The sequence below is a fragment of the Aethalodelphis obliquidens genome, unplaced genomic scaffold (genome assembly GCF_003676395.1).
Source record: "Aethalodelphis obliquidens isolate GAN/ISIS:26980383/991018 unplaced genomic scaffold, ASM367639v1 scaffold10, whole genome shotgun sequence".
NCBI classification, from domain to species: Eukaryota; Metazoa; Chordata; class Mammalia; order Artiodactyla; family Delphinidae; genus Aethalodelphis; species Aethalodelphis obliquidens.
Window position 1 is genome coordinate 37,555,351 of NW_020837954.1, and position 26,891 is coordinate 37,582,241.

Sequence of the window (26,891 nt, forward strand, 5' to 3'; positions counted from 1 at the left end):
TAAGAATCCGCCTGCCAATGCAGGGGACACAGGTTCGATCCCTGGTCCGGGAAGATCCCACGTGCCGCGGAGCAGCTAAGCCTGTGCACCACAACTATTGAGCCTGCGCTCTAGAGCCAGCAAGCCACAACTACTGAGCCCACTGCCACACTACTGAAGCCCGTGCGCCTAGAGCCCATGCTCTGCAACAAGAGAAGCCACCGCACTGAGAAGCCTGCACACACATTGAAGAGTAGTCCCCACTAACCACAACTAGAGAAAGCCCACATGCAGCAACAAAGACCCAACACTACCAAAAATAAATAAATAAATAAATAAATTTTTTTAAAAAAGAAATTATTAAAAAAAAGAGCATACCATGCATGGACAATGATGAAAACAAGTTGTGAAGCAGGGAGTATGATTAATCTAATTCTGTGTTTCTGAGGTCCACAAAATAAAATTAAAAAAAAAAATTAAAGGACCCCAAAGAGCTTGTGTTTATATTAAAACTCAGAATCGTAAAATGTAGTGAGAAGAGTGACAATGTTTTACATTTTTGCAAATCTCATTAGTCTGGCTTACTAGGAGACAGCTAGATTCTCATCTTCTTCTGCATTCAATCTATTGAGGTATGTCATTTTCTTTGAAGTATATAAAGAGAATCTAACCTCTCAAAGACATGTACATGGAAAAGAGAGAACTATTTTAATAACCCTTTTGAATAATTGTGGACATTCTTTGAAACTACACTAAACTCCAACAAGTAGAATTACTCAGAGGTTCATTGTTAAATGGAATTTGAAGCCATGTCAGTGAACTTTTCATACTCTTTACATTAAAATCCATTGGTCTGTCTTGTACTTGGAATGGATCTCCAACCATGCATGATTTTATAACATCATGTTTGATCATTTGGAAAATACTATTTGACTAGTCATGTAAATCCTCCAAATGATGACACATTTCAGTAGCCGATATTAAAAAATTCACATTTATTAATATTAACATCTACCTCTTCAGAAAAATCTCTCTCTATATTACATGTATATATATGTATTCATGTATGTATAGTTTAACAACCATCTTTTTTTTTCAAGTAAAAATAGTATTCTATGAGAAAAATATGGATAGATTAGCTTGAAACTTAATCACATGAGTGTTATTCCTCAACCATTAAACTTTGGTATATAGCAGAAGTGCTTTATGCAGGCTTCCCACTTTGTCATACAGAATATTAAAACTACATGTTCTTTATCAAGGATATTCTTAAGTGAAGCTGACTTTTTTTCCCAATTAAATTCATGATAGTGAAGCATCTAGTAACTACTAATATAGTTGATATCACTGCCTTGATTCATACCGTGTCAGTAGCTTTACCCACCATTGCTTTTGCGACATCACACAGAGAAAAATGTCAACACAGTGAGAAAGGCCAGTAACATTTTAGAATTATTATGAAAATGATCTTGACCTTATGGAGTGTAGACCCCCTAGGGTCTGCAGATGCCACTTTGAGAATGGCCGCTCTGTGCCCTTCTCTGTCTCCATAATGCTAGTGGCTCTGCAGACTAGTCTGTTTCTGTAAGTGTTATTCTAATGGCTGTAGTATTAACGTCTGTTGGGAGGCACTGTTCCTCTGAAGTTTAGTGTTTATTGAAAAGGGACACACACCACAGCCAACTCAGATTTAATTAAGTTATCATTTCCCAAAGCAATCACAAGAAATTTAACTTCAGACAGAATAGGGGTATTGGTGTCGTAATGTGTGCAGTAGCACAAGAGCCATGGGGGCTGGGTGTCAGAAGTCCAGGTCTAGGCTCTGTCACTAGCTGCAGCCCTGGAAAAATCACCTTCTTTCTCTGGACTTCAGAACTCTCACTTATAGGTGGAGACATGTTGAGTTTCTTTGTCTCTAAAAAAAATTAATGATTCTATGAATATCTGTAGGATGGATGGATGGAAAAAAAGAAATAAGGAAGAAATGGGACTTCCCTGGTGGCACAGCAGTTGAGACTCCGAGCTCCCAGTGCAGGGGGCCCCAGTTCGAGCTCTGGCTGGGGAACTGGATCCCACATGTGTGCTGCAACTAAGAGTTCTCATACCACAATTAAGGAGCTGGCGAGCCGCAACTAAGGAGCCAGCGAGCCGCAACTAAGAAGCCAGCCTGCCACTTAAACTAAGGACCCTGTGCAACCAAATAAATAATAAATAAATTAAAAAAAAAAAAGAAATAAGGAAGAAAAGAATGAATGAATGGACTGGGGGCTTAAGGAATACATTAAGGACAAAATTCCAATATGTGAAAGGTTTGCTAAAAAGGAGCAGGTTGTCTTTTGATACAGCACTTGCTGTAAAGCTCAGGCTTTGAATGATGCCTTTCAGGTGCTAAAGAGGAAGATGTCAGACAAGACGACACCTGATATTTCCTCCAAATCTAGGATTCTATAATTCTATAATCCTTTTAGATAGACAGTGGGCATCTGTACTTCTACCATGTATAAGAAATTTTATTCCCACGTTGTCAATCATACAAAATTTTAAAGTAATCTTTTTTTTTTGCGGTACATGGGCCTCTCACTGTTGTGGCCTCTCCCGTTGCGGAGCACAGGCTCCGGACACGCAGGCTCAGCGGCCATGGCTCACGGGCCCAGCCGCTCCGCGGCATGTGGGATCCTCCCGGACCGGGGCACGAACCCGTGTCCCCTGCATCGGCAGGCGGACTCTCAACCACTGCACCACCAGGGAAGCCCTAAAGTAATCTTTTAAAGCTTGGAATCATCTGTTCATCATTCCCATAACAAGTTACACTTCACAGTGCCCTTGTTGGCTTATTTATTCCCATTTGTTAGGATGCTTTGGCTGTGAGAAAAAAGTAAATGTATTTAGTAATACTAAAGAAGACTTCAAAAGTGATAACAAAAGTGTGAGATTTCTAGCCTCGTTTTCTCTCAGTGGTTCCCAAACATTAGTCTGCCTACAAATCTTCTGGAAACTTGTTAAAGTGCAGGTTCATGGCCCCTGACCCTGCGGATTCTGGTCAGTCAGTCCTGTGGCAACCCTGGCTGCACACCACAGTCACCTGTGGAGATTGTTACAAATTTCTGAGCCACCGCTTGACCCCTAGAGATTGATTGACAAGGTGTCAGGTGAGGCTAAGGCATCCTATAAGGGAGCTTATAAACCCGCCCCAGGTCATTTAGAAACACAGTCTGGATGGAGAGGAGCTACACTGTACCAGGGACTGGCTCCTGGCTCTGCCAACTGCACAGCATAGAAAAATCTTCATCCCTTGTACCGATTGAAGTAGGCTCCTGTGGCAAAGGTATCAGACGTCCCAAAGGAATGCAAACACTCTTTCTGCGCAGGGAGAAATCGAAGGTACGGAAAAGCAGATTCTGAGCTTGAACCAGAAAAAAGAAGAGCTGTTGGTGGACTTGAAGGCTGCTGTACTAAAACTTCACCAGCATTTTCAGCAAAAACAGCAAGAATTAGAAGAGGAAATGCTGTCAGCCAGAGCATCAGACGAGGATGGAGGGGCTGAGAGGGATGCTTCTGAATGGAAGGTGGGTATGACATTAGTTAATGCTGGTCCCACATTCCACAAGAGCTTTAAATTGGTAGTATTTTTCACCTGGAAGGCCCGTGGCATCTATGTATATGGCCTATAGTAAAGGAATTTTTAAAAGTGGAAATACTTTGCCTGAGACTATTCACTAGTGAATATTAATCCTTAGGGTGTGTCTGTTCTGGACTCAACCCAGAATTCTTATGCACAAGTTACTTAAGGAGGTGCTTATGAAATTCCATGGGTAGGTGGGTGGCATTTACCCTTTGAAGTATCTTCCTACTAAACAGCCCATTGCAAACTCAAAAACGGGCCCAGCACCTCTCTAAGCCCACTCTGAATCCACATCAATGAATCACATTCTTGAATTGTTTGATGAGGGGCCACAGAAGGCAGTGCAAATGAAAGAGATCTAAGATTTGAGTGAGTCATGATATTCAGCTGGATGAGCTGAGAGTCGCTAGACCCCGAGGCTTCTTGTGTGGGTGGGCATCTTGGATAAAGTAAGTAAAAAATTAGCTACATAAAAATGCGGCCAGGCCAGGATCCTGGTGACGTTAAACGGCAACCCGGCTGCAAGTCTTTGTGCTGTGCCTTTCAGTTGAACAGAACGGGCTCCATGTTCTTCCTGCCAGCCGTCGAGGAAGAGGCGGAAGAAAGCTCCCTGAAGAGCGAAGTAAGGAAAATGATTTTCTCGTTCAAGTTTGTTAGAACAGTAATCTCTAAAAGGTCAATGAGAAGATCTTAAAATGAATGGAAACGTAAGGATTTTTAAATTCAATGCTGGTAGTTTGTAAGGGTGATTGAAGTAGTTGTCTTATGTTATTAATGTTTAAGTGCATCTAAACCTACTTCAGGCCAGAGTGGAATAAATGTAATTCAGACACACTTGTTGGCAGAAGGGAGAAGATGAAATTCTTTGTTGTATCCTGACTTCTGAGTACTTTCTCTGGAGTTTTGAGTACTTTCTCTGCTGTTTGGTTGGCACTCCTGGTGTGCTTTATAGAACTTTATCTTTCCATATTTGAATTACTTTTTTTAGTCTGAAACAGCATTGCCAAGGACACAAAGAATGGTATTACCAACTAACCCTACTATGAATCCTTATTACTCCATCAGAACTGGGTGGATGAGACCTTTACCAGTTGTCTTTCCTGATATCAATTTCCATTTCATACTTTAAGAATTAAAGTGATAGTGGGTCTTGTGCGAAAGGGAAGAAAATTGCAGCAATTTACAGTTTTTAATGTCTCACACGTAACCACCAGACATTCTCCCTGCTCGTTTTATAGATTGTTCAGTAGCTCCACAGTCACACAGAACAGCCTGTTGTCCTTCAGCGTATCACTAGGATATGTGGGGCTGAGTGGTCGGACAAGGAGGAGTGAGGCTTATTATACACTCTGACCATCAGACAACTTTATGATCTGATTATGCCTCTTCACAACAGAGAATTGTGAGAGTGGAGGAGGTACCAAGACCAAAAAAAAGAGTGCATTTCAGTGCAGTTCTAATTTGAGACCTGTATTTGCCTCTGAACTGATATGTTTATAGTATTCATTGTTTGTCTTTGACAACGATCAAAAAATACATGTTCATCAGGCTGTTATTTTAAAGATAGCGTTGGAGGTTACATGTACCAAAGCAGATCAAATTCCTAAAGCACTGTTTTAAAGATCCCCTTTGTGTGACATGAGCTGAATCCCAACTTCTAAGAATATTTTTTAGGCTTTAGGAAGAGCAACCACATTTGGACTCCTGTGACGTAGTTAGCCAAAGAAATCGATGACAAATGGGGGATGGGTGGAATTAAGGGCTGCAGTTATACTACCTGGTAAGCTGAGTCATATAAAAGAGATGAGGAAGATGCTGTTATGATGGTAGGATATCACCTCCCTTTGCTAATCAATTGATTGCTGTGTCAGAGTGGAGATAAGAAAGCAGAGCCACCTTCCGGGTCCCCATCTTTACTCTGGAAACATGACAAGGATGTGGAGGAAGACAGGGCATCCTCATCCTCTGGAACGATGGTTCAGGTAATACTGGACATATCATATTTGTTGGGGCTAGGGGATGGGCAGGGATAGTAAGCCAAAGCAAAGAATTTCTTATTGAAAGAATGCTTCAGGAGGGAACCTACGTGGGTTGAAATTTTTTTAAGCTTCTCAGTGTTACCTCTGCACAAAGCAAAGACAGCTGAGTACTTACCTATTACTTGCATTTCTTTTGTGCACTTAGTGATAATAGGAGAGTATTTTGCTGAGAAACACTCCATGTGTGAAAATGCAAACTGACAAAACATAACTGAAAGGAGCACCTAAAAGGTTTACCATAGTGGTTAAAACATTTAACATGCCACTCTTTGGGGAGCAGTTGGGGTGAGAGGTCTCCCCATCATTCTCTTTTTGGACAAAGTAGCATGGAAGGTAAATTAATAAGTCTTTTTGCTCCTTATGACCTTTTAAACCTTCTCCAGTCTCTCAAAATAGAGGGCAAATGCCCTCACTTTAGAAAATCATTATTACATGCTGATGTGAAGATGATGTTTTTCCCTTGCTCCTGAAAGATCTCTTCATCATTATGATCCACACACCTCCCGCGCCTGCCTCCTGACCAGGGCTGACCCCTCCCCCAGCTCCCAGGCCAGTCCTTTCATTCGTCTTTGCCACGGGGCTACACTTGTACCTGCATCTCCAGTCTCTTTCTCTTGGTAGCTTCCTTTCCTCTCTACCTCAGAAGTATTCAGTTTCCCCTTCCCTAACAAATTCCCTCCCCCATGGCCCTACCCCTCCGAACAAGCTGAGGGACCCAGAGCCCAGACCATCTCTTCAGAAAGTGCTTTGCCTCCCTGGGGTGCCGTTCTCTCCATATCTGCCTGTGGACTTCCTTCCTACCCATCCACAAAGGCCCATCTCAACTTCTGCCTCCTCCAAGAAACTGCCTGCCTCTTTCCCTTTGTTTTCCCATAGCATTTTGAACCTCCGTTATGACGTATCACAGTTTTATGCATAGACCTGACACAGTTTCATGAAAAGCAAGAACTTTACCTTCTACATTTTGAGGTCCTGTACTGAGCTCAATATTCTACTTTAATGCATTGAATTTCTTTCTTTTTTTTTTTTTTACATCTTCATTGGAGTATAATTGCTTTACAACGATGTGTTAGTTTCTGCTTTATAACAAAGGGCATCAGCTATACATATATATATATATCCCCATATCTCTTCCCTCTAGCGTCCCCCTCCCTCCCACCCTCCCTATCCCACCCCTCGAGGTGGTCACAAAGCACCGAGCTGATTTCCCTGTGCTATGCGGCTGCTTCCCACTAGCTATCGGTTTTACATTTGGTAGTGTATATATGTACATGCCACTCGCTCACTTTGTCCCAGCTTACCCTTCCCCCTCCCCGTGTCCTCAAGTCCATTCTCTAGTAGGTCTACGTCTTTATTCCCGTCCTACCCCTAGGTTCTTCATGACCTTTTTTTTTTTTTAGATTCCATATATAAGTGTTAGCATACGGTATTTGTTTTTCTCTTCCTGACTTACTTCACTCTGTATGACAGACTCTAGATCCATCCACCTTACTACAAATAACTCAATTTCATTTCTTTTTATGGCTGAGTAATACTCCATTGTATATATGTGCCACATCTTCTTTATCCATTCGTCTGTCGATGGACACTTAGATTGCTTCCATGTCCTGGCTATTGTAAATAGAGCTTCAATGAACATTGTGGTACATGACTCTTTTTGAATTATGGTTTTCTCAGGGTATATGCCCAGTAGTGAGATTGCTGGGTCGTATGGTAGTTCTATTTTTAGTTTTTTAAGGAACCTCCATACTGTTCTCCATAGTGGCTGTATCAATTTACATTCCCACCAACAGTGCAAGAGGGTTCCCTTTTCTCCACACCCTCTCCAGCATTTATTGTTTGTAGATTTTTTTTTTGAACAATTATTGTTTTACTGAAGTATAGTTGATTTACAATGTTGCGTTTGTTTCTGGTGTACAACAAAGTGATTCAGTTATACATATATACATATTCTTTTTCATATTCTTTTCCATTATGGTTTATTACAGGATATTGAATATAGTTCCCTGTGCTATACAGTAGGACCTTGTTGTTTATCTATTTTATTTTATTTTTTATTTTAACATCTTTATTGGGGTATAATTGCTTTACAATGGTGTGTTAGTTTCTGTTTTATAACAAAGTGAATCAGTTATACATATACATATGTTCCCATATCTCTTCCCGCTTGCGTCTCCCTCCCTCCCACCCTCCCTATCCCACCCCTCCAGGCAGTCACAAAGCACAGAGCTGATCTCCCTGTGCTATGCGGCTGCTTCCCACTAGCTATCTACCTTACCTTTGGTAGTGTATATATGTCCATGCCTCTCTCTCGCTTTGTCACAGCTTACCTTTCCCCCTCCCCATATCCTCAAGTCCATGCTCTAGTAGGTCTGTGTCTTTATTCCTGTCTTACCCCTAGGTTCTTCGTGACATTTTTTTTTCTTGAATTCCATATATATGTGTTAGCATACGGTATTTGTCTTTCTCTTTCTGACTTACTTCACTCTGTATGACAGACTCTAGGTCTATCCACCTCATTACAAATAGCTCAATTTCGTTTCTTTTTATGGCTGAGTAATACTCCATTGTATATATGTGCCACATCTTCTTTATCCATTCATCCGATGATGGGCACTTAGGTTGTTTCCATCTCCGGGCTATTGTGAATAGAGCTGCAATGAACATTGTGGTACATGACTCTTTTTGAATTATGGTTTTCTCAGGGTATATGCCCAGTAGTGGGATTGCTGGGTCATATGGTAGTTCTATTTGTAGTTTTTTAAGGAACCTCCATACTGTTCTCCATAGTGACTGTACCAGTTCACATTCCCACCAGCAGTGCAAGAGTGGTCCCTTTTCTCCACACCCTCTCCAGCATTTATTGTTTCTAGATTTTTTGATGATGACCATTCTGACTGGTGTGAGATGATATCTCATTGTAGTTTTGACTTTCATTTCTCTAATGATTAATGATGTTGAGCATTCTTTCATGTGTTTGTTGGCAGTCTGTATATCTTCTTTGGAGAAATGTCTATTTAGGTCTTCTGCCCATTTTTGGATTGGGTTGTTTGTTTTTTTGTTATTGAGCTGTATGAGCTGCTTGTAAATCTTGGAGATTAATCCTTTGTCAGTTGCTTCATTTGCAAATATTTTCTCCCATTCTGAGGATTGTCTTTTCGTCTTGTTTATGGTTTCCTTTGCTGTGCGAAAGCTTTGAAGTTTCATTAGGTCCCATTTGTTTATTTTTGTTTTTATTTCCATTTCTCTAGGAGGTGGTCAAAAAGGATCTTGCTGTGATTTATGTCATAGAGTGTTCTATGTTTTCCTCTAAGAGCTTTATAGTGTCTAGCCTTACATTTAGGTCTTTAGTAATTTTTTTTTTTTTTTTTGCGGTACGCGGGCCTCTCACTGTTGTGGCCTCTCCCGTTGCGGAGCACAGACTCCGGACGCACGGGCTCAGCGGCCATGGCTCACGGGCCTAGCTGCTCTGCGGCATGTGGGAATCTTCCCGGACCGGGGCACGAACCTGCGTCCCGTGCATCGGCAGTTGGACTCTCAACCACTGTGCCACCAGGGAAGCCCTCTTTAGCCCATTTTGAGTTTATTTTTGTGTATGGTGTTAGGGAGTGTTCTAATTTCATTCTTTCACATGTACCTGTCCAGTTTTCCCAGCACCACTTATTGAAGAGGCTGTCTTTTCTCCATTGTATATTCTTGCCTCCTTTATCAAAGATAAGGGGACCATAGGTGCGTGGGTTTATCTCTGGGCTTTCCATCCTGTTCCATTGACCTAGATTTCTGTTTTTGTACCAGTACCATACTGTCTTGATTACTGTAGCTTTGTAATATAGTCTGAAGTGAGGGAGCCTGATTCCTCCAGCTCCGTTTTTCTTTCTCAAGATTGCTTTGGCTATTTGGGGTCTCCTGTGTTTCCATACAAATTGTGAAATTTTTTGTTCTAGTTCTGTGAAAAATGCCAGTGGTAGTTTGATAGGGATTGCATTGAATCTGTAGATTGCTTTGGGTAGTAGAGTCATTTTCACAATGTTGATTCTTCCAATCCAAGAACATGGTATATCTCTCCATCTATTTGTATCATCTTTAATTTCTTTCATCAGTGTCTTATATTTTTCTGCATACAGGTCTTTTGTCTCCTTAGGTAGGTTTATTCGTAGGTATTTTATTCTTTCTGTTTCAGTGGTAGATGGGAGTGTTTCCTTAATTTCTCTTTCAGATTTTTCATCATTAGTGTATAGGCATGTAAGAGATTTCTGTGCATTAATTTTGTATCCTGCTACTTTACCAAATTCATTGATTAGCTCTAGTAGTTTCCTGGTAGCATGTTTAGGATTCTCAATGTATAGTATCATGTCATCTGAAAAGAATGACAGCTTTACTTCTTCTTTTCCAATTTGGATTCCTTTTATTTCTTTTTCTTCTCTGATTGCTGTGGCTAAAACTTCCAAAACAGTGTTGAATAATAGTGCTGAGAGTGGGCAACCTTGTCTTATTCCTGTTCTTAGTGGAAATGGTTTCAGTTTTTCACCATTGAGGATGATGTTGGCTGTGGGTTTGTCTTATATGGCCTTTATTATGTTGAGGTAAGTTCCCTCTATGCCTACTTTCTGGAGGGTTTTTATCATAATTGAATTATGGGTGTTGAATTTTGTCGAAAGCTTTTTCTACATCTATTGAGATGATCATATGGTTTTTATTCTTCAATTTGTTAATATGGTGTATCACATTGATTGATTTGCGTATATTGAAGAATCCTTGCATTCCTGGGATAAACCCCACTTGATCATGGTCTATGATCCTTTTAATGTGCTGTTGGATTCTGTTTGCTAGTATTTTGTTGAGGATTTTTGCATCTATGTTCATCAGTGATATTGGCCTGTAGTTTTCTTTCTTTGTGACATCTTTTTCTGCTTTTGGTATCGGGGTGATGATGGCCTTGTAGAATGAGTTTGGGAGTTTTCCTCCCTCTGCTGTATTTTGGAAGAGTTTGAGAAGGACAGGTGATAGCTCTTCTCTAAATGTTTGATAGAATTCCATTGAATTTCTTGATCCTGCTTTCCAGATCAATTACATGGTGCTTCCTCTTTCATTTATGGCTAAATGCCTTTACTTTGGGGCTCCTCTTTCTTGGCCCCTTTTGTAATCGTGATTTTGTCCCTTGCTATACTTAAATTGCTGTTGACTTCGGCATATCAATTAAGTGCCCTTTTATTAGTCCTAATCCTTCTTGATCTCTTCAGCACTAACCACCTCTTCCTTCTTGAAATGCAGTGTTTCTTTGGCTTTCTTAATTCTGTACTTTCTTGTCTCATCTACCTGCAGCCCCTCTTCCATCTCCTTCTCTTGCCCCATCTCTGTGATGGTAGGCATTTCCCCCAGTGTTTTGTCCTCTTCTTTCTTCTGTGTTTTCTCTCATGGCAATTTCTTCTCCTCTCATAGGTTTGGTAGTCACCTGTATGACAGGGATTCCCACATCAAATCTCTAGTCTTGACTTTTCCCATAAATCTGTTCCTCATTTCTACTCTCCAGATAGATTTCTCTTTTTGAATGTATTTTCTTCATCTCAAATCCATTTACCAACTTTCCTTCAATGCTTCCTCTTCCTCCTAATTCCTCAGTGTCTGTTAGTGGCACCACTGTTTTCTCAGAGTCTGAGACAAACTTCAGAGTCGTCTCAGGTACCTCATTTGTCTTACCTTTCATATCCACTGGTCAAGTGATGTTCATTCAGTCTTTACATCCTTCTTCACCTCCCATTATTTTTGTCATCTTCCTATTCCAGGCAATTGTGAACTTCTTCCCTAGATTTTTAGAGTAGGCTTCTAAGTGGATTTATAGCCTCTAGTCATTTATATGTCTTATACAATATTAACTGATGGCTTTTCCTAAAGCAGTTCATGCTAAGCTCCAGTCTTTCCTGGATTCTGACTATCTGCTGAATAAAATGCAATGTCTTAGCCTGACTTCCAGACTTATCATGATCCCAACCTACCTTTCCAATTTTATCTAAGCTTTACCTTTGGTTTTTGGTTCATAACTTTCTAATAGCAGTTACTGTTTTCAGTACGCAGAGCAGGAAAGTAACATTTTCTTAGGAACTATGAGATGCTTTGTATATGTCATCTTGTTTAATGATCACAAGAATGAGTGAGCTGGGTTATATTCTCACTTTAAAGGTGAAGTAAATGAGGCTCAGAAAGTCCAGGTTAACTTGTCCAAGATCACACAGCTTGCAAGTAGAGCAATCAAGATTGGTCAATTACGTCATCCACTTTTCCCACTGCATTATGTTAAATATTTGTGTACATTTCATTTTCCCATTGTTTAACTTTGACTGACCTAGTAAGTGGGTTACACTTACTAGAATCAAAGTGTACGTCCATTTAAAATGTGACACACATTGTCAAACTGCCCTCTAGAAAGAGTACATCAATTTTATTTCTACCAGGAATGCATGGAAATGCCTCTTTCCTGACCCTAGGCTGATAATGGACATTTTCGGTCTTAGCCAAACATAGCCAGTGGCTTAAATTGCATATATTCTAAGAATTTTGAGTATCTCTTTAGATGTTCATTGGCTTTCATATTCTTCTTTTATGAATCACTTGTTCACGCCATTTGACTTTTTCTTCAGACTGGGATGTTTTCCCTATTGATTTATAACAGTAATTAACATATTAAGGATATTAATAGTTTGCAAGATGTTATCCCAGTCTGTTATTTCTCTTTTAACTTAGATTATGGTGTCTTTTGTGGTGCATGTTATTTTATTTATGTTGTTAATACTAATATTTTTTTCCTTTATTGTCATGCTTTAGAAGTCCCTCCCCACTCCTAGATTAGAAATAGATTCACTCATATTTTCTTCAAGAATTTTTATGGTATAACTTTTACATTTAAATATTACATACAATTAGGATTCATTGTTAGTAGTGAGGCGAGGATTTAGCCATGTTTTTCGTGGATAGGATAGTTGTTCCCAATTTTAAAACTTCATCTTTCCCCCATTATTAGAAATGTGGGCTTTATCATATAATCTTATTTAATTTTAATTCTCTTAATTATCCATTTAAATACGTAATTCTCTAGATTCCTTATGTGTCCCTCATTAACTACAGAGCTTTAGAGAATTTGAGTCTTCAAAATAAAGACAAACCTGAGGAAGTTGATTTTTTTTGCCTAATAAACAAACTTTTTTTTCTCAATGCACCTGACTTCTCTAGACATTTTTTAAGCAGGTGATTTGTAACATGAGCAGGTCCAGGAAGAGGGACTTGCGTGGCAGCAGGGCAGGAACTTTTCTGGACCTCTCATTCTTTTCTTTACAGGAGGCAGCTTGGAAAATAAGCATGTGTGATAGTTCCACGGCACAGATTTTTGCACAAGACTCACTAAACACTGAGCAAGGCCCAGAATTTTCCCTGAGCCCCAACCAAACACAAGAGGTAAGTCCCTGTTGGTGACAAGCCAACTGCCCAGGTACCTGGACTAGCCCCCAGAGATGACAAGCTCTCTGTGTTTTGCAATATTTTGTATTGCAAACCAAGAGGTCTTTGTGAACTTTAACATCTTCATGTGCGCAGCCAAGCCGGAGCACAGGAAGATTTGACATCAGGTGTTTACGTAGAGAGTAAGCGTGGTACAGAGCAATTAAAGATTTTTTACTCACTCACCGCTTGTGAGGGTGAACTAGCCTTTCCATTAACACCTCCTTCTTTCTTCTGTAGATGTAACTTATGGGGGCAATGAAAGTGGAGGAGAGCTAATATTGATTAACTGCCTATTACATAAAAGGCATTTGTATTTGCTGTCTAATCCTCAGATTAAATAAGGTAGGTTAATACCTGCCATATGTTTACAAATGAGGAAATCAAAATTCAGGGAATAAAAGTACAGTTGGTAAATGGAGGAGTAAGAGTCAGACTCAGAATATTCCACTCTGCCTTCCTAATTTGAATATTCAGTATTGAAAGATGTGAAACCAAGGCAGATTTGGCCTCACAAAATAAACCGCCACCAGACCATCCCAGTGGCATATGTAGTATTTGTGCAAACGCATTTAGGTAAGGCACTTTAGCCAGGCAGATTTGCATTTTATAAAATGGGGGGTGGGGTGGGGTGTGTGCACCTGTTCGTAGAATTGACAGTAAAATATTTTTGATGGTTGGTATTTTGGCATGAAATAGAGCTACAGCCAGAAAATTCATTTGCCTTTTAAATGGATCTTACTTAGATCAGCGATGCGTTATGTAGAAATCAAGCAGTATAACATTCACTAACTGAGAGGCTAACTTGGATGCCAGAGGGTTGACAGAATTATGTCAAGACTTGGGACTTCCCTGGTGGTCCAGTGGTAAAGAATCCGCCTTACAATGCAGGGGGTGGGGGTTCGATCCCTGGTCAGGGAACTGGGATCCCACATGCCGCGGGGCAACTATGCCCATGCTCCACAACTACTGAGCTCGCGCGCCTCAACTAGAGAGCCCACATGCGGCAAACTACAGAGCCCATGCGCCCTGGGTCCTGTGCGCCGCAACTAGAGAAAGAAAAGCCGTATACCACAACTAGAAAAAAGCCTGTGCCTCGACGAAAGATCCCTCATGCCTCAACGAATATCCTGCGTGCCGCAACTAAGACCCGACGCAGCCAAAAATAAATAAAAATAAATAAATAAATAATAAATAAATTTTTCTTTAAAATGTGGACTTGTAGACCCCAAGGCATAATGAAATCAGGGATTGGATTCTGGTTCTACTTAACTCGTTGTGTGACCATAGTCAGTTTGACTAGCTTCTCTAAGCCTCAGTTTCCTCATCTGTGCACTGGGAATAATGGGTTTGGGGTGTGAAATATGAGATGGTCTTAGCACAGTGGCCTAGCTCTAGAGCCCAATAAAAGTTTGGGTATTATCAGTTTACATTAATGCTTTAGAGATGACATAGTTCTCTAACAAGAAATACCTGTGGTCATACTCTTTTAGCCCTCCAAAATGTGCAGTCATAAAACTTTCATTTAAATACTTTTAGAATTTGGGGTTATCGTTTGGAGAAGATATTCAGCAGGGGTGCTATTATGGAAAAAAACTGTGGACTCAGAATCAAAAGATCTCAGAGCTGTGTGACCTTGGGCAAGTAATTTATATCTGGGCCTGAGCTTCTCAGAAGCAATGTGGTGGGATGGGAGGGGTGTGAACCGATTAAACATTAAATGTACTTGGATTTCTGTAACTATAAAAAGAGGTGAGTGAACCGATTCCTGGCACATTCTCCAGGCCACCTTCAGGTATTGAAGTTCTACAGTTACAAATAATCTTTTTTTCTTCTGTCACCTTTGGATTCTTTTCAGGTTCAAATAACTAGCAAATAAAGCCGAGATCAGTTATCCAGCTTCCTTATTTCCTCATTAACTCAGTGAGTTAGTGAGAAAGCTAAGAAATTAAATATTGTCATCTTTCTACATCTGTGTGGCAGATATAGGTGCTCGAATGTTTTTGAGGAAATAAGCAAGGCAGATGGTAAATCTGTTATTGAAGATTAATTAATTAATTAATCAATCAGTATCAACAGGTTGTTATCTCAGGTGACAAGAGGATCCCAAAATCTTTGCCACTAAGATAGAAATATCTGAAAGCTAGAAAACAATCAGATAACTAGAAATTGGTGTCTGGCAGTAAAATCACATATCTGTTGCTTTTATTTATTTATTTATTTATTTATTTATTTATTTATTTATTTATTTATTTATTTATTTTGCGGTACGCGGGCCTCTCACTGTTGTGGTCTCTCCCGTTGCGGAGCAACAGGCTCCGGACGCGCAGGCTCAGCGGCCATGGCTCACGGGTGCAGCCGCTCCGCGGCATGTGGGATCTTCCCGGACCGGGGCACGAACCCGTGTCCCCTGCATCGGCAGGTGGACTCTCAACCACTGCGCCACCAGGGAAGCCCTGTTGCTTTTTTAAAGATCAGAATTAAAAAAGAAAATTGAAGCAGGTGAATCTAAATATAGATCTGTATGTGAACTTCAGAGAAAGCAAGGCAATGGGAAGACTTCCTTAGGAAGGTGATTCTTGAAGAAAACACTGATGAAGGCAGGGGAGAAATAGCATTTTGGCAGAAAAGGCAAACATATGTGAAGTTAATAGATGGTCAAGGGGAACGAGTCCAACTCAGAGGACCCTTCTGCCAAACCAGCTTTCATAAGCCTCATCATTGTGTGTGAAAATGAGTGGTATTTTCATACCCTGCATATTTTTGTTACCACACACCAATTTCGTCTGCTTCTGTTGTACTGAAAGTTCTATGTTTAAACGAAATTCCACAAATATTAGGAAATACGCATTTGAGTTGCATATTGTTCACATTTGTGAGCCACTCCCATTTCTCAGTTAGCCAAAATAGTGCCCTATTAGATGCTGAGATGGAGTTAGCAAAGCCTTATGTAGAAAACATTGTCATTTCATCATACTCAGAATGAATAAAATATTTACGGAGATCACTAATTTTGTAGAGCAAAACACAGATCCTTATTCCTAAAGAAATTCCTCTAGAGGGGTCGACAATACTCTTTCACTATTCTGGAAAAAGATGTGGGAAGCAAATATATCTCTGTATCAATTCATCTTTTGCCTCCAAATTGAAAGTATCTATTATATAATTACTAGAATACTCTCCCTTGGTACCTGGGAGAAATTTTTCTATCGGATCGATAAGCAACCTAGGTGTTTCAATATTAAAAAGAACACATCACACATCATACTTTCTCTATACTATACTATAAGCATCTAGTCCTTAACTCAGTAATATTTGAGTATTTAGAAGGTGAAAAGTAGTTTTAGAGACACTCTGAAGAATAGGAGCAAAGTTTCCAAATTACCCCAGCGAAGCTTATCACTTGACTCAAGTTATTTTTAATAGGGAGAAGTTTAGATAAGTACTAGTGGGGGTGGGGGGGAAGCTAAAATATTTTATAATCTAAACTACTTGAGAAGATGTTAAAAGTGTGAGGTATATTTCCTTGTATCCCTGCCAGCGTGTAAAGATCTTTTTTCGTGTTTGAACAGAGTGCACAGCAATGTAAGCATTGCTTAATCATGCATCATGCAACTTTAAACACCGGCCAATTCGCTGAAATGTTTCAGACACCCACACCCACATGCACACCCTCTCGCTCACACTCACCTGTCTCCTGGGACCCACGGTTTAATGAACTGCAAGCCTGTTTGCGTCCTCTGTGCCTAGGAACTCTGTACCTGTGTACATGCAGATCAGCTGCTTGGAAACCTGGGGCGCCAGGTCACGTGATCATTGCTATGCCTGTGGAGGTGGCTTTTTCTTTTCTTTCTTACTTGTTCTGCCCTTATTTTTCTTTTAACTGGGGAAATGCTGTAAGTTCACAGGTCTTTGCAAGTCCAAATATGAACGTTCTGGACTCCTAACTTTTCACCGCTGGATTGCCTTTGGATTTATCGTAGGGCACCACACCTCCTGTCAAGCTTGCAGCTCCGGGCTTTTCTGATGAGCAAGGAGCTTTTGAGGCCGCAGTGGAGAAAGCAAGGCCCAAGCCTGCGGAAGTCCTCCATGTCTGCAAGAACCAGGTGGCTGAGCTGGAGCTGTGGCTGCAGCAAGCCAACGTGGCATTCGAGCCAGAAACGTTAGATGCAGACATGCAGCAGGTGGTGGAACAGCAGCTGGTCGGGTGCCAGGTAAGCCTAATGGGTCTGAGCTCGTGGTCTGCCTCTTCGCCAATCACCTTCTAAGACTGGGTGAGTTTCTTTTAAAGCGACAGTGTGATTCTTCCTGTTACTCTGACCCCTATGTTTATCTTGGCCTCAACTTTTTGTTCTCAGGATAGTTCTTTGAAATGATTTACGTAAGCAGAGTATTTGGGGAGATAGTAGTGGGTAAGATCTCAGAATCTAGAGTTCAGATCCAGTCATTAACTGTGAACTGGTAGGAGTTAACTTCTCACCTCATTTTCCTCATAGAGTAGGTTATCTCCTAAGACTTTGTCAGGATTAAATGAGATGAATTATCTAAATCAGTGTCTGGTGTATGAAGTATATATAAAGTGCTCAATAAATACTAATTTTATGCATAATATTAAATTCTTTGAATTTTCATTCATCAGAAATGAAAATGAATATCCTGATTTGCAGGATTACAGATACAATATAAAAGGGCTTTGCTGCCGTGTTATTACAAATGCTCCTGCTCTTGCTGGGGAGGGGCAGGAATGTAAACTTCCTTGCCTGGGAGTCATTTTGAGTAACATTTGCTGGCATAGCCCACAGGTTGGGATCTCTGTACCCCTTCAGGGAGGGGCGAGACTGATGACACTGCAGGAGCATAATTGAGCTTCACAGCACGACAGCCCAGCCCAGCCCAGCCCAGCCCAGTCCAGTCCAGCTGAGGCGCCTCCCCTAAAGGCACTTAAGACCTGCCTTGGCCAGATTGGCTCACTTGCAGTGGTCCCAGGGACAAGGACTTCCTCTCAGAGTAACCCAAGTCACTGGCCAGCCCCCAGGGAGCTCTACCCACTATATCCCTTATGGGGTTGGGGAAGACCCACCTTGGCCCGAGGCCGGCACTCCTCCCCTTTTTCCATTCAGACTCACAGTCTTACAACATCCTGTCCAGTGGGACCCAGGTAAGCAAGCTGGACTTCCTTCCTTGGGCAGCTCAGCACTTCTCACCCCAAAAGTCAGCTCCGAGGGCGGATTCACTCAGATACTGGCACTACTACATGATCTAGCTGATGAGGTGCTTGAGAGTCTGGAGAAGACAGAGTAATTCAGCACAGAGCAGTGCTACTCTAATCTGAACCTGCAGTATTCCAGATGTTGAGACCTAGCCACTTAAGGCCATTCAGAAGCCATCTGCCAATTGATTGTCCTGCTGACTGGGTAGACCCCCAGAGCCAATTCCTTGATCATTACCAAAATCTGGTCCTTGGGCCACTTGTAGTGAGTTCAAGGATGTGAGAGCTGCTCAAGGAAAAAACAGGACCGCAAGGTGGCAGTAGCTCGCAATGAGCTTTATTTGGTGGGACCAAATAAAGCGTTTTGGTGGGACCTGGAGGGACTGGAAAGTCTCTCATGGCAGGGGACCTTCCAGAGGCTTTGACAAGGAGTGAGGGTGGGACCACCACCCGGAAGGGAAGAGGCGATGGAACTCCCAGAAGATGGGCAGTCCAGAGGGGCTCGTGTCTAGGTGATGCCAGAGAGCTCTGAAGGATAGCAGAGGCTGGGGTCTTTAGAGCACCAAAGTTTGTCTTAACCATGGCTAACAGATGTGGGGGTCCAGTTTTGAGTCTGACACTAGTGAAACGTGAGCTGATATTTCTGCTGTGAAGAAATGAACAACATATGGGTCAATATACAGGGGCCAACTTTGGCTCATTTATATAACACCACGACACATACAGTTTAACTTTGAAACATATAAAAAGCCTTACAGTGGTCTGTAAAAACACTGAGTTGCCAGAGGGAAAATGTCCAAAGGACAGCAGCAAACAGATCGGTCAAGAAAAAATTATATTCGGTAATTTAATATTTGAGAAGAATGTTTAGCCTTGATTATTAAAGACTTGTGAATCAAAACAGCTGTTGTTTTGTTCCTACATTACCTTGACCAAAATTATACCATCCTGGAAAACTCTGGAGAAATAGATCCACTAATGTCTGTCTGATTGGTTCAATGTTTTGGAGAGTCAGCTGTCAGCAGATAAGATGTCCATCTTCTTTGACCTAATAATCCCATTACTTTAAATTTACCCTCTGAAAATAACCCAAAAGGACAAGAATATTTATGGCTGCATTGATTACAGAAGTGAAGCCCTGGAAGCAGTTGAAAGGCTTAACAATAGGGAGATTAAGAGAATTATAGAGTATTGACTTGTGGCTATTAAATAGGAATCATGAAGTATATGTATGTAGACACATGAAAATGTATACATAAAATAGCTAAATGGAGAAAAAGAGTGCAGAATTATAGTATACTTTGTTAACAGCCACTTTAAAATCTATAAGTACATATTGTTTAAGCTCGGAAGAGTCTATATTATAGAGGATACAAGTAATTTGCTTGAATGGAGAAGTTATAAGTTTGTTATGTGAAAATTTGTTTTAAGAATAGAGTTCTTCCTTAAGTTTCTCTCAAAGAACTGAACTTGTTCATAGTCACACACTATTTTAGCCCAAGCGTTCACAGTGCCGGCATGTAAGGCTGAATGCTGCTGCTACACTCGTGTGCCCAGCCAGTTGACATGACTTTTGGGGCTCCTGAGCCCCAGGAGAGGGCAAACTTGATCTGTTAGGAGGAAAACAATGATGGTGACTTACTGGGAAACTTACTTCATCCTCCTGATTTATTTTTAGATCCGGGTGTAAGTTGGCCAGTTGTATCAATGACTAAGTGTTTTAGGTTCTAAATTATGTCTTCTGTAGTCGTCTTCTGATATTTGGGAAGCTTATTTGGCTTGAGAAAGCGAAGGAAAAGAGCAAAGGAAAGACTTTTCAAAGAATTATTTTTTTATTACTACTCAGTACTTGGATTGCAATAGAAAAAGGTTAGGAAGGTGGGGAAAAAAATAATAGTTGGCACAGACTACGTATCAAGCCCTGGCCAAAGTATGTGGATTTAACTCTAGCTTCTCAAAGTGACCTCAGGAGGTAAGTTCTGTTATTATCCCCATTTTGCAGATGACTAGAGGCACAACCATACAGTATAAGGTGCCCAAATTTTCCCAGCTACGAAGTGGCAGGGCTGAGATCTGAACCCAGGCAGTCTAGTTCCTGTGTCTGTGGTCTTAACCACTATGCTATAATGGATATATTAAGCTCTGTTTTCTAAGGTGAATGTAGAATCACTTGTTTTAGATTATTTTACAACCAATTTATTTATTTACAACCGATTTGGAGTTGGTTTGGTTGTACCCTTATGGATAAGCACAGGAATTATGTGGAAGTTGTTTTTCTTTCCCCAGTGTCCCTTCTAATTTGTGTTTCTAGGACTTTATATATACACTTAGGTAGAGAGAGTGAATCTAACTTATTTTAGACTGTAACATTTGCTTAGGACCAAACCTATGATTAATTAAATGATTTTATTTCCTAGGCTATGCTAACAGAGATTGAGCACAAGGTTGCCTCTCTGTTAGAGAATTGCAAAGATCAGGGCCTGGGAGACAGTGGAGCCACTCAACAGGAGGCTGAAGCACTTTCCTTGAAACTAAAAACTGTGAAGTGCAATTTGGAAAAAGTCCAGATGATGCTGCAGGAGAAATACAGCGAGAACCAGGTAAAATATGACTGTGTATAAACATGTATGTAGATACATGCATATGGTCGATCCATCAGCAAAGAGCTGTGGGTGGAAGTAAGGAAACAACTACAGAGGAATTACAGTAAGTGAGGAAGAATTATGCCTCTTAAAACTGTAAGGCTTGGTTACACTGGCTTTTGTCATTGGTTTCATTTCGCTGTGTAGTTTTCCCATCTAGGTTGTCTTTAGTGATGGTGTTGGTTTGGTTAGAGTTGGTTTGACTGGGTTGATTGTTCTTGCTGATAATGAGCTCTCTGTAAGCCTTCTTCATAAAAGAAGGATATATTTTAAAGGAATTGTGTGACACTGATTGACTGGAAAAATGAAGCCTTTATAGATAAGATTAAAATTTGACAACCAGAAACAGAAAAACCTGTTTCCAGGGTACTTTTTGTTATTCATTTATAAATATTCACATATACTGATGAAAGTATCATACAGCTAAAGTGTGCTGTGACTTTTAAAAGCATTCTGTGTATATAAATGCAAATGTTCATCTTGTGAGTAGGATCTTACTATGTAAGATTTGCATCCATACTTACGAGTTGGTGGTTTCTACTTAAGAGGACTTACATTCACAGAAATAAGATTGGCTCCAAATACACAGGCTGTATGGATCCCCTTTTATCCTAATATGTTCTCTCTCTTTTAAAGCAACTACTTACGTTTTAGACATAGGGGAAATTTGAGTTCATAAGCATAATACCATGTCTGTTTTTTATATCCATTTCACTTTGTCCTCAGTAAAAAAGTGCAATAGGTTTCCTAGCTTTTAGTAACTCATTGGATGAGTTAAGTTGAGGAATGATAAAACGACCACTTCATCAAACATAGTGGTTTTTGAAGTCGTTATGAAATAAGTACATTAAATCGTAGTGTATAATTATTGTAATTAACAAAATACAGTCATTTACTTCACATAAAACTTTTCCATTGTGTAGTCGCATTATTAGAATTGAAATAGGTCACCATTTTAAATAAATAGTCTGCCATCATAAAATGTTTTGCAGCATTCTACCATGCTAAAGACATCTTCCGAGCATCAGAAAGTTCTCCAACCAGATAACCTTTCTGAATTTGAATCTGTTGTAACTGAAAGGCCACAGTTTAGCAGACAAAAAGATTTCCAGCAGCAACAGGTAATTTCAGCCCCGAACAGTTATAAAGATAAGAATAAAGCTTTCTGTATGGAATTTCCCATTGAACTAAATACTGAAAGGCCATTGTAGTGTTTTCTTACGTGACTGAATAGAAAATGTGATGTGTGAGTGTTCCTGTGTGTGCAGCAGCTCTGAGTTTTGAGCGTTTACTGCAGTAGCTGCTTTGCTTTCATCTGCTGCCGTTGGGGATACTGGAACTTGGCTGCCTTATTAACTTGCGTCTTATATCAAACTAAGCAAGTATCTTCAGGGTGAACTTACCTCTGTAACTGCAACAGTTCTTTCCCTATTGTTTCAAAATGTGTTAGTATATTTTTGGTGGTTTTCCATGTGTGTAGCATATATTTAACAATACTTGGTCATTGTGTGAATATTTTAAATAAGTTTTTGAAAAATAAAAGTTAACAAGAACAAGCAAGAAAGAAAGAGTAATAGTAAATAATGATTTAGGAAGTGATTCCAGATCAGCTGATCTCAACAGAAGAAACCCTTGGGTACTAACTGAAAACCTTGATTGATTGGACTATTTGAATCTTATTCAATTATAGGTTCTGGAGTTAAAACCAATGGAACAGAAAGATTTAATCAAATTCATAGAATTTAACGCTAACAAGATATGGCCTCAGTATCGCCAACATGATAAAGATACAACTCAGACATCATCTGTGAGGTAAAATATTTTTAAAGAATCGGACGTTCGGTAGTATTGTGGTTGGGAGAGTTCACAGTGTTTCTTTTCATATCACTTATAAAACATTGTCTGAATGTAATAAAATTTTTGTATGTTGATTATTCTTTTCACCTTTTGTTTTCCCTTAAAAGCAGTAAGGCATCTAGCCCTGAAAATGGTGCTCCAGACTTGATCTTGTCAACCCAGGGCCAAAGTGGAGATAAATGGCAATATTTACATCATGAACTTTCATCAAAAATTCGGCTCCCTCTACCTCAGCTTGTGCAGCCCCAGGTCAGTGTGTATGTGCACACAGTGTAAATAAGTGTGTTTACCTTTGAAAATCCAACGAGCATTCATTAAACACACGTGTATGTTCTGCATTATTTTCAAAAAGCAGTTTATTTATTTTCAGAAGGCAAAGATGCCAGGTGGATTTTCTTACTTAGCTGTCCTCTTTTCATCTTCCTGGAAATCTGCATTAAGTGCTTCCCTTTTGTGCTTCTGTAACATGCTGGGCTTCCCTGATCATAGCTCTTACTATACTATACACCTGAGTATTTGTCTGTATTCCCCATTAGATGGTATGAGAAAAAAGACCATGTCTGCCTGATTCACATTTGAGTGCCTGGCACAGTAGTAACTGGAACATCAAAAAATCTTGGTTACTATATGTTGAATGAATAAAGGAATGAATAATATATGTAAAAAAATACTTTGAAAATGATACGTTGCTCTATGAGTGTCATTCATTCATCAAAATATTATTTGGGGGCTTCCCTGGTGGCGCAGTGGTTGAGAATCTGCCTGCTAATGCAGGGGACACGGGTTCGAGCCCTGGTCTGGGAAGATCCCACATGCCGCGGAGCAACTAGGCCCGTGAGCCACAACTACTGAGCCTGCGCGTCTGGAGCCTGTGCTCCTCAACAAGAGAGGCCGCGGTAGTGAGAGGCCCACACACCGCGATGAAGAGTGGTCCCCCCTTGCCACAACTAGAGAAAGCCCTTGCACAGAAATGAAGACCCAACACAGCCATAAATAAATAAATAAAAGCCAAGCATTAAAAAAAAAAAAATATATATATATATATATATATATATAATTTGGCATCTGCAGTGTGCTGGCCCCTATGCCAATGGTACCTGTCTATAGATATTCTCACCAGCACACCTTATCACACCTGATTATTGCGATTACAAGGGTTTATTCATACTGTGCCAGCTACTGATGGATGTCTCTCTAAACAGGGAGCCCATGAGCAGAATAGCACCATGGCTCCCAGCAATCAAGCTTCTGCCTTTAACTTTGCACTCAAACTGCCGGGGCACAGGTTTTCAATGGTTTCCCAATTCCCCAATCTGGTGGGAACTTTTCCGTTCTCTTCTACTCTACCAAGAACCTTATTTGACCAATTAAAGTTGAATCAAATTCATTGGTGGGATTTTAGTCTTGGTTTCTCCTTGTCATATACACTATAACATGTAATATATCATTCTTTTTCCAGCAATAGAATAACATCCCTTGTTCTCCACCCTTCCACCCCAGCAGAGTCATCTACCATCCCATCCTGTTCCTTTATATATGTTAGTTTTCCAGTTTGGGAAAGAAGTGAACTCTGAATCATTCTCCCTTCTGAAGTCACAGCTCATTTTCAATACTTATTTAGCTTTTCAATAACAAATCAAGATGCAAATCTGTCCCTGGAGGTGACTGTATTCTATTGTAAGAGTTGACTGTATGCCAGGAGTCTACCAATAAATGGGAAAAGAAACAACTAACCTTGGAACACAGATAGATAGCATCCCTACAAATTGAAAGATTAGTGGTTTTATTCTATTTTTCAAATTATACTTTGTTTCCCCTCGTTTTGTTATCTAAATGGACCCTCAAGTGTTTGTGTAAAGCCTGTCATGACTTTTCAAAGCTGTCCAAAATATTTAAATTTTAATTTAATTATTTTTTTCTTATAAATGACAAGATAGACAAAAAACCCTTTCCAAGAAGGTAAACTCGGAAGATAGCATGTTAAGGCATTTTTGATGCTTTATGTTAACATTCACAGGATCTCAAACTGTTTGTAATAGGGTTTCCCTTTTTCAAATAGGTTGCCACAAATATGAGTGTTCTACCCAGTGTGAGTATATATAACTTTAGATACCCAACAACTGAAGAACTGAAAACTTATACCACCCAACTTGAAGACCTCCGTCAAGAAGCAAATAATCTTCAGACACAGGTAGCAGCTGCATGTTATATATTTTCCTCATTGTAATAACAAAAATGAGGGGAAATGTGATATTGTAAATTGGCCGTAATTTTCTTTACTGAACAAATAATAGGACACATAATGGAATGAGTCCTAGAATTGCAAATAGGATTTATCTCTCTTACTGACTCTGGTAAATTTGGTAGTGGTTGCGTAGAATACCATGTGCATAGGCTTCTAAACCTGAGTCCAGGATTGGCAGGAACAAGGATCTTGATTGATTAGTACTGTCTGCAGTGGGGCTCTGGGATTGCAAGGGTGAGAAGGGAGGGAGGGAGTAGCTGCAAGGTTTCCAACCTTGAGCAGGCTTAACACTGAGGCGGTGTGCGGGATAGCTTAGGTAACCATCGAAGAACAGGGCAGGAAACAGCCCAAATTGGGGTAATCAGTAACTTCGGCAGGCTCCTAATTTACTTATAGTCACCAGGCTGTACCATGCCGTACCAATCCTACCTTTAAGATGTTGTACCTTTTTCTAATGAATCCTTCACGTTTCTTGACTTCTTTTCCTTCTCCAGGCCATACTTGATTTCATTAACCCACTTTCTCCTATGTTAAAATATGGGAGGCGGAGAACAGTGGGAAGAGGGATAGTGTGATTTATCTGGGACCACGCTTCCACCTGGATGGCCCCACTAAAGAAGTCCTTCATCTTTTGATTTACCTTTTAATTCCATTCAGTAGTCAACTCACTACCTAACACTGAGTTTCTTAAACTTGTTTCTCTCAGAGTTAACATCTTAATTTTATTTATTTATTCTGCTACCTAGTTCACACTGCATTTGAAATGACTAATTATAAAAAAAAAAGCATAACATAAATTGTAAACTATAATGGAAACCAGGGAAAATGTAGGCTTAGGAAGGCGAGGAATCTTAGTGATTTTTATTTTTCCTTTTCTTCTCTTGATTTAGGAAAACGTGTCAGAAGAAACATATGCAAATTTGGATAAGAAATTACTTGAACTCTTTCTGACCCTCAGTCAGTGCCTGGGCAGTGTGGAGGAGATGCTGCAGACCCCTTGGCTCCTGAGAGGGGATGTCGGTGCCCAGCAGGTGCACTACGAGGTAGGGAGCGTCCGTCAAGCCCATGTGTTGGCCATTACCACAGGCGGCCCACTAGTTAACTAGAGCTGAAACCTCTCAAGGTCGGACCTTGTTCACAGTGTCTTTCTTCCTCTCCACTTTGCAGACTCTGGCTCTTGAGTTGAAAAAACTTTGCTTAGCTATGAGTGACAAGAAGAATGATATTTCAAAAGCCATGACTTGGCCTGGCAAGAACGCCAGCCTGTTCCTTGACTGTTTTGATAACCTCCAAATCTACCTGGAGCACATCCAGGCTGCAACTGCCTCTAGGAGCAAGTCCCTGAAAGCTGGCCTCGACTATAACCGCAGTTATCAGGTATGGGTCTGTGCACTTGGCTGCTTTGACACTGTTTTAGGTCGTAGCATGGACCTCTAATTTCCATTCATTCCTATTCCTGGCAGCATTCATGAGTGGGAATTGCTAAGGAAAGCGATGACACTCTTTCTATGAAGGTCTTTAAGTTAGTTCAGCTGCTCATGGTGGGAGACCATTTGAAAGTGAGGTCCTTTCCAAACTCTCGGGTATGAATTTGTTAGGTTGAGCTAAAGTAATGTTTCTTTCCTGCGTTACATTCAGCCACTTAAAGAGCGTCACCTGGCAGGATTTCTAGGTAAGGGGAGCCATTACAGTTTTTGAGCAAAGGAATGACAGTCCACGTACATTTCCGGCAGATCCATCTGGCAGTTGTCTAATGGGGATTAGCGCAGAGACTTGAGGCAGGTGGACTAGTTAGGAAGCTACTAAAAAC

General features: G+C 40.4%; 1 protein-coding gene across 9 annotated transcripts in view; it reads left to right on the forward strand.

Annotated features, from left to right (window-relative positions):
- The window catches only part of SYNE2 (spectrin repeat containing nuclear envelope protein 2), a 337,188-nt gene that overhangs the window by 221,594 nt on the left and 88,703 nt on the right, over positions 1 to 26,891 (forward strand). For 7 of the 9 annotated variants that reach the window (XM_027111459.1, XM_027111458.1, XM_027111452.1 and 4 more), the window contains 12 exons: positions 3,348 to 3,545; positions 4,149 to 4,223; positions 5,473 to 5,583; positions 12,970 to 13,086; positions 17,112 to 17,342; positions 20,755 to 20,937; positions 21,972 to 22,100; positions 22,670 to 22,791; positions 22,944 to 23,085; positions 24,896 to 25,027; positions 25,972 to 26,124; positions 26,249 to 26,458. In XM_027111459.1, coding sequence (XP_026967260.1) covers positions 3,348 to 3,545; positions 4,149 to 4,223; positions 5,473 to 5,583; positions 12,970 to 13,086; positions 17,112 to 17,342; positions 20,755 to 20,937; positions 21,972 to 22,100; positions 22,670 to 22,791; positions 22,944 to 23,085; positions 24,896 to 25,027; positions 25,972 to 26,124; positions 26,249 to 26,458 — 1,803 coding nt within the window. The remainder of the gene's footprint in view (positions 1 to 3,347; positions 3,546 to 4,148; positions 4,224 to 5,472; positions 5,584 to 12,969; positions 13,087 to 17,111; positions 17,343 to 20,754; positions 20,938 to 21,971; positions 22,101 to 22,669; positions 22,792 to 22,943; positions 23,086 to 24,895; positions 25,028 to 25,971; positions 26,125 to 26,248; positions 26,459 to 26,891) is intronic. The other 2 variants (XM_027111453.1, XM_027111456.1) reach the window with 2 other exon arrangements.